At 38.2% G+C, this 11,830-nt stretch overlaps 2 protein-coding genes across 2 annotated transcripts; both read right to left on the bottom strand.

Annotated features, from left to right (window-relative positions):
• Positions 1–968: 968 nt before the first annotated feature.
• Positions 969–4,759, bottom strand: thap4 (THAP domain containing 4). The gene is made up of 5 exons (XM_084732538.1): positions 4,615–4,759; positions 3,045–3,198; positions 2,556–2,665; positions 1,380–1,483; positions 969–1,250 (listed from the first exon to the last, which is right to left on the bottom strand). Exons 1-5 carry the CDS (start codon positions 4,637–4,639, stop codon positions 1,134–1,136), a joined length of 510 nt encoding a protein of 169 aa, XP_084588664.1. The 5' UTR covers positions 4,640–4,759; the 3' UTR covers positions 969–1,133.
• Positions 4,760–5,978: 1,219 nt separating this feature from the next.
• On the bottom strand, positions 5,979–11,652 carry agxtb (alanine--glyoxylate and serine--pyruvate aminotransferase b). Its single transcript, XM_084732764.1, has 11 exons — positions 11,366–11,652; positions 10,436–10,628; positions 10,147–10,211; positions 9,896–9,996; positions 9,661–9,731; positions 9,077–9,161; positions 8,850–8,948; positions 8,553–8,622; positions 7,737–7,832; positions 6,596–6,724; positions 5,979–6,269 (listed from the first exon to the last, which is right to left on the bottom strand). The coding sequence occupies exons 1-11, from the start codon at positions 11,588–11,590 to the stop codon at positions 6,162–6,164; spliced, it is 1,242 nt and encodes a 413-aa protein (XP_084588890.1). The 5' UTR covers positions 11,591–11,652; the 3' UTR covers positions 5,979–6,161.
• Between the last annotated feature and the right edge of the window lie 178 nt (positions 11,653–11,830).

Genomic DNA, 11,830 nt, shown 5'->3' with positions numbered 1-11,830 from the left:
TATTTATGACCTGCACAAGCTCACATTGCTCCTGATGGTTTCACACTATTTCACTGATTCATACGTTGGGATGATGTTCCAAGATTAGGCGTCGACCGGTTATCGTCTCCAATACTCAGCATTTTTTTCAATTATTGAAATTGTTACTTTTAAGATCTGATTGCTAACATAATAAATCAACTGAGTAATGCCCTTCTTTGGCTCTGATGCAGCTGCCTCTCTGTCTGTAGTCCACTCAGTAGTCTCACTCATTGTCCCGCCCACAGCACTATCCAACTTAATTAGGCTACTTTATATACTGCTGGGTAGCTTAATCTAAAATTATATATCATAACTGTTCATAACAGTTGATTTATAGTTTGTATTAATAATCTTTATTGTCTTAATCTGCAAAGTAATTAACTTATGTTATCAAATAAAAGTAGCCTAGTGAATTAAAACGTACGGTATTTGCCTCCAAATGTAGTGTAGCAGAAGTATAAAGTAGCAGGTAATGGTTTTCAAGGATTTTCATTTTTAATGCAAATATATGGCACTTCAAAATATCGGTTATCTGTCTCTTGATTTCTAATAATCTGAATAAAAACCAAAAAAACATATCGGTCGATCCCTAGCAAAGATATAGTGCAATATTCCAGAAAAGGGAGGAAAGAAGAAAACTGCAAACTGGTAAACATGAATCCAAACAATGCAGGATTTAAACTATTTTGTAAATGTTCTGTAAGAAAAAGAAATGCACTTGGCACATTTGTTAGACCTCAAGGAAAAACCCAGTGTGTTTTTGTGATTAATACGGAATGTAAACATAACTTTTGTTTGTTTACAACAGAACTCCACAGGGCCCCTTTAATATTTTTAATCTGACTTTAATATTACTCTTGTTGCATCTGCCCTTTTTACTACCTAGTTATCGCTGTATGCATTGCATTGTAAAATTTACCTAATGTAGTTGATTCAAGTATATATGGCACCATAACTCCTTTACTATATTCCACATACCGCTGCAGGATGATACAGCTGTACATTTGTACATTTATTTTTTTAGATTATCTGGCTCAGCTGTGATTATTGATCGAGCCTTTTTTAGCATCATTTATCTTTCCTGGCCGAGGTATTTCTACCAGCATGTTGGGTCAAGATGACCGACGGTAGGTGATGTGCAAGTGCTGCGTCAGAGCCTGGTTGTCTGTTGCCATGGAAACCGTCTGCTCCAGCCTCCCATCTGGTCGCAGCTGAAACACTCGAGAAATCTGAAAGATGAGAAGAGAGGAGAGCAGGCGAGGTCACTGGTACAAAAATGAGCAGAAAAATTAATTAAGTAATTAACATTTAATTGATATGGATGGATGAGTGCAGGATGCACCATCAGTCCGTTTTACCTGCTGTACGTGCGGCTCCTTGGCAAAAGAGGTTCTGGCCAGAGCCAGGCTCTGCAGGTTCAGCTGCTGCGCTGTCAGCTCTCCCTCCTCAATCTCCACCAGACCTGCACAACAAGAGACACACTGGACTCAAGACATGTCTGAAAAAATGTAGGAAATACTTAATACAGGATAAATCATTTATGAGAATAATTTCTTACCTAAAAAGCACAACTAAAGACAGCAAAATTAAGACAAGACAAACAAAGATGTGTGTAATTACCAAGCCTTCATGTTTCTGCATCATGTTTATCATGGCTGCAAGTCACATCTGATATAATGAATGCAAAATACATTGTGAAAAACATTTAGTATACGTTAAGCAACTGATTCTCTTCCCAGCCTCTGCACATCTGGAATGATCATTTCAACATATTCTACGAAGTACCTCCACTTCAGGGACCAGTGTCTAAATGAAGTGTTGGGGACATTATTGTATTTCTCCAAAGGCCCCTGCTTGGGAGGTATTACTTTCCAAAAACACAGGAAATTTGAGGTTGAGTTCTGATTGGTTGAGTACTGGCAGCACTTTATTTCAGCCACCATTTTAAAAAAACCTGCTGCAGCAAACCAGTTTGTTTTTGTTCATTGTGCTTCGACACATCAACATGGAAATACAGAAGAAAGCAGGTGATATGCCTGTCTGTTGCTCATATTGTGATTACTTTGACCGAAATTGTGATATGATTAGTGGGAATGATCATTTTTGCATTCCAATTTTCATTTTTTACTGAAAAGAAAGAACTATTAGCATACTAATGTGATATCTGTTGGGGTCTGTACCAAACAAACATGTTTTCTTTCATCTAGAGAACAAGATTTTCAGGCCAGGACATCTCTGCAGCACTACAGTACCTCATTTTAACGATTTTAACAATGCACTTGGCCATGCTGTGACCTTGATAATACTGGGATTAACTGTGCAGCCCTGATATGCATTCTTGTTGTTGTATAGTCAAGCACAAAAAATATGTGTAGTACATCGGTGGACTGATTTTCCTAATCTTTGCATGTCTTCAGACCGCGGTGGAAACACAGACAACAATGAACTTGTTGTAAACAACAATGAATTCATTGTAAAGTAATTCCTGGGACTAAAAGTTTTGGGTACTTTGGGTAGAAACGCTGCTTAGTTACCTGAGTTCTGTGCGATGATGAATGCCACTCTGTTGGTTCCCGGCTGCATTCGAATGAAGCCGCACTCCCTGTGCAGAGGCTTCTTGGTCTCTGCATGGAAGGCGTTGAACCTGTCAAACACAGTGACATCGAGGAAGAAAAATCAGCTGAAGTCTGTCAATGTGGTTTTTAGTAAACAGGACAAACATGCACACCAGTTAATTTAACATTTCAAGTCTTGTTCATCTATATTAGTGCTCAGGCTGACTAATAAGCTACATCAGTTACCCTAACATAGCTAAATACCAGACACTCACTGCGTTTCCTCCACTAAGACCAAGAATCATTCACTAAAGTCTTAACACTGTTCTGACTGTTCTGTCTGGTATTTCTCTGTCAGCAGAGTTCACCTCTGAATCACCACATCCATCAATGATGCTGGGTGTGGTTGGAGATGAAACCTGCTGTTAAGTTAATCTTTAAAGTGTGATTGCGCACTGAATAACCTACATAAAGTTGATGACTGGCTGTCCCACGTGGCTGAAGATTAGCGTCTCTGTGTAGCGAAAAGGTTTTATGGTGGGAAAACAGCCCTCGCCAGGTTCATCTGACTCCCAGGTGCCCAGGAGCCAGTCCAGAGGGAGGAGGACTGGATTCAACTCCACTGATGATCAAACATACAAACAGTTTATGTTGCATTATCATGAAAACAGAGGAAAAAAGCAGACCACATGTACTGATTTTATCTTACATGAATACAAAGTCTAAACTTACTATTGAAGAAGAGATCATTTGGAGTATGGAACAGCAAAAACAAATACATCTCGAATAATGTGACAGAACAAGTTATGAGTTAGCTGACATTACACATCAAATGTTAGAAACTGGACACAAATAGGCCTTTTGAACTGTCATAATAGGAGCGACAGTGATCCAGGATGCAAAATACCAGGATCCTGAAACTAAGGCAGCTAAAGGGAATTAAGCCACCATTCATTTTATTATTTACATCTGTGCTTTTCTAACAGTACGAGTACATGTAGGCCTACAATTTAATCAGGTAATCTCATTCAGATTAGGATCTACAGCAGTACAGCAGATAAAAAGAAAAACAAACCTAAGCAGACAAAACAAACGGGCAAACACATTCAGTACAAAGATCATAGTTGTATGGAGTGACTCGCTCTACAACACCAAGGTGACGAATCAAACAACACATGAAAAAAATGTCATGACTCATCTATTTAACTTTCTCCTAAATATAAAACACTTATAAAGAGCTATTATTATCATTATTATTATTAGTAGTAGTAGTAATAGTAGTAGTAGTAGTAGTAGTAGTATAAAAACATTGTCTTACAATTAAATAACTTACTCTTCACTGAAAAACAAAACTAAAAACTGAGGGTTAGTGCTTCAACAGCACTGCATTTAACAGCTGAATTTGGAGCTGCCGAGTTTACACCTCTAGGTGGCAGTAATGCTCCTGTTTGGTCGAAATTAGGAAGAAACCAGAAGAAGACGAATCAGTGCAAAACACAGAAGAGGGTGACTGTCTTGCATCGCACTTTTATAAAAATCTGAACTTTTCATCACAGCATGCTTTCAGTATCGATCACCAGTCATAAACATTAGGACTCATTCTTTTGACATGCAGAGGTCACAGCACGTAAACAGCTGGATTTTTCCAGTGGTTGCAATTTGTTTAGCTACAATTTCAGAGGCTACTGTTAGCTAATTACTTTGGTTTTCGCAGCTTGAGAGCTTAAATGAGACTTCGTTGCAACATATTTCTACAGAAATGTTAAAACAGTGAACGGTAAGTTTTAGTTAGATGTACGCAGGGCTACAGACATACCCAAGGACACATTTACATCTGCACTTTGATATATTCAGAACATTATTTAGCTAAAAGCTATCAGTAGCTGACCTGTGAACAAACGGAGTTAGTAGTTACGTTAGCTAAGTAGTTAGCCTGCGGTCACTGTGACATTGTAACCTTAGCTAACTAGTTAGCTAATGTAGTTCATATTGGTTCAGTATTTCTTGTTTTTAATTTAAAATTGAACGGTCATCCTACCTGTGTGATTTACTGGACACGCCATTAATAAATCAAAATGCAGTCAAGCGAGTATAAATGCATAAAATCAGGTGGAAGTTCAAGATTAAGTGTGACTAAATTAGTAGTTGTGCTGGGACGGGACGGTGTTGATCCAGTGACGTACTTTTATCGAAGGCTCAATCAGAGCTAGGAATCTTGGGAAATGTAGTTTAAGCAGTTAAGCACTATATAGATTTGTGAAAAACACTTGAATAAATGTAAGTGGGGTTAACATTTATGTACTTTTAACAGGGGTGGGTTTAAGTCACAGATGTATGTCTCAACTCAAGTCATAACCTTCAAGTCTCAAGCAAGTCCCAAGTCACTGTGGTGAGAATCAAGCTAGTCAAGTGCAGGTCAAGCTAGTAACAAATCAATTCATGTCATCCAGGTTACACATTCAAATCAGTTAAAAGACAGTAGTTGCAAAAAGTTGAATTGAGTTTTTATGTCATTTTTTGAGTTTTTTTTTTAATTAAAATTGTTGCAGCTTATATCTTATAAATCATACTGAAAATTTAATATAACTATTTATAGGTGTCAGACAAATGTAGAGGAATAAAAGGTACTGGCCACTAAGATGTACTGGAGTTGAAATATAGTTTTACAGTACTAGTTTATACTAGTATTAGTTTAAAATGGAAGTACAAGTACCTTGAATTTGTGCTAATTATAAATCTTGAGTAAATGTACTTTGTTACATTCCCCCACTGGAGATGAAATACAAGCTGTGTGGTGTTGGTGTTGGTCTTTTTACATTGTTTTTAAATAATGACGTATTGTGCAGAAACATGGACAACATAGAGAAATTTGAATTTCATGGAGAAAGACCCAAATTTATGTAAAGAAAGTAAAATTTAAGCCACAAAGGCAAATGGCTTTCAGCCTGTAGTTCACTTAACTTTTTGATGGCACTGGCTACCTTGAATGTAATACCAAATTTGTATTAATTAAAATGTTTTCTCATTTTCTTCTATTAGGATTTAGTATATTCATATTTTTCTATATTGTTAGATTTATTTCACACTTATTTGGGTACATTTTGCTTACTTATTATTTTTTAAATATTATAAATTGCAGTATAAAATATAATTGTAAAGAATTTGCATTATTGAAGTAGCTTACCTTAACTAAGCATGTTTCATTATAACAAATATTGGTGTGTTTACTTGAGTTTTGGTGCAGCCTCCCCAGCTCAAATGATCTGTTTCAAGTCTAATTCAAGTGGAGAGTTTTCTTAACATCAGTCAAGCAGCTGACATAACTCAGATCCCCCAGTTCTTCTTTTGCAGCTATTTCTGAAATAAATATTACTGTTACTACAAACTGAGGCACGAGAAGTGTTTGATAAAATAAAGCACACTTTATTGACATCTTTCAGTGCACGCAGCATGGACCGCATAACAGTATCTGCTCCTTTATTCCAAAACGAACCTACGTATACAAGAGAGTCATATGACCTGTGTTTTATAAAATCTCTGCAGTCAAAAGCACTGAAACACTCCTGAAATGTAGGCGCTGGTCTCTTAAGCCTTGCTCTTTTTGCAGTTCTTGAGAGCATCTGCCAGGGCGTGCAGTGCCATGTCAGCATTAGCCTTCTCGCAGTTGTATCCCATCAGTCCGATCCTCATCACCTAATGAAAAGAGAGGTGGAAAGTAGAGTCCATCAGAGCCTGCAGTGACTCAGCAGCATGATTCAGAGAGCTGTACACACACCAAACTGATGACACGGCTCCCGTTATAGCTGGTGAAATTGATTTGGTCGTGATGTCTGGTTTATTTAGTGGGGATGAAGATGCCAGTTATTTCTCATTGAAACAGTATTATATTTATCTTTTGTTAAATGCTTACTTTAAAAAGAAAAGCATTAATATCCACTGCTGCTGACATACTGCAGCCAGTGGTTACATCTAGGACTTGACCACAATCCTAAAGGCTTACATTTATCACAGCAACTCACCATGCCAATGGAAGGGCCCAGGCCTCCAGTCATCTCCATCTGGTGGTGTTTCATGATGTAGGTCAGCAGCTCCCTCCACTCGTAGCCTTCAGGGATGGCGATGGTGGTGACAGAGGGAAGCCTCAGGTCCTGCAGGGCATGTCACAAAATGATACAACAGGGTGACACCAGTGACGAATGCTGGTCAGTTGCAATGCTACATAAACACTCGTGCACAGAACATACTTCACTCCCTGCATGTTTCATAAAATGTTTTCAACTGGTGGACTGTTTTACCATCACTACACTGCACCCTATGCATTCAAAATGTTTTTTTTTTCATATTGTATACATGTGTCCAAGGGTTTCAGAGCATCAATCAAGCATAAATCCTTACTTGCCAGAAGTCCTGGTACTTAAAGTCCACCTCCAGTCATGTTTTAAACAACATAAAATGCTCTGCAAGAAATAATAAATTGCCGCTAATGATATGTGTATCGCTACCCCCTCAATTAACAAGATTGGTTCCCTATGTTTATGACATCATATACCCAGCCTGACTCAATCTGTTTCTGTGAGACTGCACTTGCTCACTGCAGTTTCAAAGCAAGAAATACTCAGACATGGAGTTCTCTACTTGTTTTTCTCCTGATATGTCTTCTAAGACATGAAAAACACCAAAAGGACATGATTGCAAGGTTAAAAAACATGATTTTCACTGGAGGGGGTCTTTAATGACAGCTCCAACTTGGATCTCTGTGTTAGGCAGAGACATCTTTGGCTAGCTGGCCTTACAGCTGCCAGGTGACTAACAGCTTGTCGATGGAAAGCTCCTCATTCTGACATTGTGAAAAGATGGCCTCTTGACTTCACAGATATAGCAAGCAGGGGACACTGGGCTGCCAACACTCACCAGGCAAACCAGGAAACATTTCACACTGGAAACCAGCAATCACTATAATAACTTCCTTCATGTAACTGTTCTCCATGTACATACAGTCCATGGTGTGTAAGAGATGTGATATACAGTGCTATAGACTGTAATACTGAGCATTTTTGTGTATTATAAATGCATATTCTTGTTCAGTGTTGTTTATCCATGTTGTTTTTTTCTTACAGATAATCTCTTTGAGCACTTTGTTTTGTTTTATGTCTTCCTCACCCGTTCAGGGACGAAGAGCTTGAGACCCAAGTCTTCCAGTCCTCTGTACAGGTAGGCTGCCACCTCCTTGTGTTTCCTCCAGGACTCCTCCAGCCCCTAGAGGGAGACAAAGATCACGTAAGTTTAAGGAGACTCACACAAGAAGCAAGATGGAGCCTGTGCCAACACTGCCAGCCCAGGCAACTGCACTATTAGAAGCAAATTAATTTTCTGACACAATGAAAACACTGCATTTCCTTCAGTTGAGATATAATGATGGCTTGAACAAAGAAGCTGGCATAGTGCTACTAATAAAAAGTAAACAAGAATAGAGAAATATATATATATATGTATATATCAATAGAAAAATACCACAGTAAGTAACAAAATAAATTAACATAGCCCTATATGAAACAGTAGAAAAAGCCTTTACACACCCTATACATAATAAGATATCTATAGAATATCTTAATATAAAGAACATATAATAATATGCTATAGATATAGTAAAATATTAAATATATTAACATTATGGCTTTTTAAAATTAAAAATGCAACGAGGTAGTGTAGTATGAAGATGTACAAAATAACCATGGCATAATTTAAGGCAAAAAAAAAAAAAAAAAATCAAACTACTCCTGTTTAGCTCTCAAAACAATGTGGTGATCACAGCCCTCAGTAGTACCTGTATCAAACTCCCTGATGTAAAATAAAGAGTGTGTTGAATGTGTTGGCATAAGAGGATTTTGAGAAATATATTGTAAATGTGAACTATTTTAAAGACTGCATAAAAATATAAGTAAAGTAACCACAAAAAGTGATGAAATGTCCCTTTACCCTCTCAGCAAGAATAGCCAGACTCTCTCTCAGGGCAAAGAATCCAGACACTGGACCAGTGTGGTGGTATCTAAAACACAAAGCATGTGTGATCACACATTGTCCTTATCCCAAACGCTGTTTTTATCAACTGATATGTGCTTTCTCAGTGCAATAAAACACCTAAAAAAAAAATTAAAATTAAAAACACAAGTTTTTCACAACTTCATAAAAGAAAACAAAAATATTTTTAGTCTCATTTTAAGAGATCATCTGCACCAGTTTTAGGTGATATGAAGAGAATAAGAATGCACTTACAGTCTGGCTGGTTTGCCATCACAGCCCCAGTAGTTGGACAGATGTGTCATATCAAAGAGATAAGATACTGGTTTGGTTTTCCTGTTAAACATCTTGTGGCTGTGAGGAGGGGAACACAGAGACAAAGAGATGTCTGCTTCAGTGACATTTTGCTCTCATTTTTTGTGCAGTTCAGGACTCGTTATGGGAACACGCATGTGGAAACCCCCTGCAGAGTCCCTCCTCACCATGCTCTGTCATTGAAGGAGATGGGTGCTGTGCCAGGAGGTGCATTCAGAGCCTTCTGAGAACCAGTGTACAGGATGTCAATATCTGTGAGCGCAATGAGAGTCTAATTATATCACACACAAGCACATGGTAGCAGGTAACAGAATTTAAAGGGATAGTTCAGATTATTTGAAGTGGGGTTGTATGAATTATTCATAGTCAGTGTATAACCTACAGTAGATGGTGGTCAACACGCCCCCAGTTTGGAGAAGTGACTGGAGTGTTGGTATAGGACAGGTTGGACAGTTGGAAAAGGCTGTCTGACAGCAAGGTTAAGTGGTAAAAATATTCTAAATATGGCATAAACTTGAACTTATATTGATTTTGTTTCAGATGAGCGTTTTTTAAGTGGCTAAAGTACATGTTATACATCTGTTCCCAGCAGTATATTGCTTAGCTTCTATGCTGGTGTGTCTCACTGCTTCTCAAAACTAGGGGTGTGTAGAACAGCATCTAGTGTAGGTAGTACACTATGGATAAGTACCTCATACAACCCATTTCATATAATCTGAACTATGCCTTTAATCCTTCATCATTGCCTTACTTTGCTTGTCCATAAAAATTGGTGCTGCACCAAGAGATGCAACTGTGTCAACCAGGAAGAGGCAGTTATGTCTGTGGCAGATATGAAAGTTAGCAGTGAGAAATATTATAATATTATAACATTGTGTTTGGGAATTATTAAGGTCTAATTAATATATAATGGATAATTAATACATTGTTAATTATAATTTATTAATTACATGAAATTGTGTGTTTTGTGGTGTGTTTTTTCTCACTTTCTGCAGATGTCTCCAATGCCGTCTACTGGGTGACAGAGGCCAGCAGATGACTCTCCATGTGTGAGGAAAAACAGGACAGGCTTGTGTTTTTCTATGGCCTACAGAAGGACATAAAAATTAGTTTTAATGACTCATGTACTGATGCTCCTAACAGTGTGACTGATTATGTTTCTCAGTCATTTATTCAGCAATATTGTTGGGCCTACAGGATGTTTTTCTTAGTAAGTTATGGAGTGCTCTGCGCTTACCTGCTCAATTTCTTTATTGCTGAAATATCCTCCAGGTGATTTTACCATTCTATGTACATTGGCACCTAAAGATTGAAAACATTTGTATAATTCATGATAGATAGATAGATAGATAGATAGATAGATAGATAGATAGATAGATAGATAGACAGACAGACAGATAGATAGATAGATAGATAGATAGATAGATAGATAGATAGATAGATAGATAGATAGATAGATAGATAGATAGATAGATAGATAGAACCAGATAATCTGTGCGTAAAACCCGTGCGTAAAAGCGACCTACCCATTCTTTCTGCAATTTCTGCAACGCGCTCTCCCCAGATCCCATTGATGGCAATGAGCACACTCTCTCCGGGCTCCACAGTGTTGAACACCGCACACTCCATGGCCGCGTGCCCAGAGCCGCTCATAGATATAGTCATGTTGTTCTCTGTCTGAAACGCATACTGGATCCCTTTTTTGATGTCATTCATGATCTGAGAAACACGTGAAAAACAATGTTTTAGCCATGTTATCAAATATTTTTTTAAGAAGGGGAATACAAGCCAGCAGTTACACCAAAACTACTGATCCTTGACCATGAGCAAATATTTACTAGTAAAAGTGCAGACAGTGTAGAAACAGTCCGCTGCAAGGAAAAGTCCTGCATTCAGAACTTTACTCAAGAAAAAGTGCAAAAGCACCAGCATGAAAACACACTAATATTATAAAAAATAAAAAAATAAAATAATAAATAAAAACAGAGTAAATGTGCTTCGTTACTCCCCCCCTCTCGGTTGATTGATGAAAACATTTCAGTGCATGGTGGGAAAACAACATTTTGCCAATTTTACTCAAGTAAAACGAATATTACCATAAAGGTAAGATGTAGTAATACTCTCTAAAAGTAATTATATAAGTGTAGCCAGAAGACACATACAGGTCCATTTTGTGTTTTCTTATTTTAAATAATTGGTGCACCACGACAAACTATTAACTTGAATTTGGTCAGATTAGTTGTGACAAGTAAAAGTCCTGCATTCAGAACTTTACTTGCGTTCAAGTGTGAAAGTACTGCCTGAAAACATCAGGAAAGTGCCAAAAGTAAAGCTACCTGTTATGCAGAATGGCCCATTTTGGATTAACGTGGATTCTATTAAAAAAAAAAAATCTAAAATGCTTATTTCCACCTTAAAGTAATTAGAATTGATAATATATCAAACCAGTCGTTTACCTCATACATTTCTGGGTGCAGGTGACCAATAATCGGCTTGGCACCTGCAGCTAAGATACGTGGAGGAACATTTGAGGGTCCCGGTCCGAACAGGTACCGCAGCGGAGCCTCCAGCGGCCGCAGCATGCATGCCGGCGGCGGGATGGTGACGGAGGACATGGACCGGTCCAGTCGCTGCAGCTGCTGGGCGAGCAGCGCGCTCCGGCTGAACAAAGCCCGCTGCATGATGCACGGCTGCTGTCCTGGTTCCTGAGAAGCGACGGGGAAACTGAACCTGACTGACTGCGAGGTTTGGCTGAAGATTTAAAACAAACAGGTCTTTGACCTGTTGGCTACGGAACAGTGTGCCTCCCCTCACTGACAACCCTGCCTGCCCTTGAATTCTAGGTAATAAGCTCGGACATTTATATATCAACTCATGTTAATGTTACATAGTAAAAAAGTGAGAGTTATAATTAAGTTTTT

Source organism: Lutjanus erythropterus, chromosome 12 (assembly GCF_056507025.1).
Source record: "Lutjanus erythropterus isolate fLutEry1 chromosome 12, fLutEry1.hap2, whole genome shotgun sequence".
Lineage (NCBI taxonomy): Eukaryota > Metazoa > Chordata > Actinopteri > Lutjaniformes > Lutjanidae > Lutjanus > Lutjanus erythropterus.
This window is presented reverse-complemented; position numbering and strand designations above follow the sequence as displayed.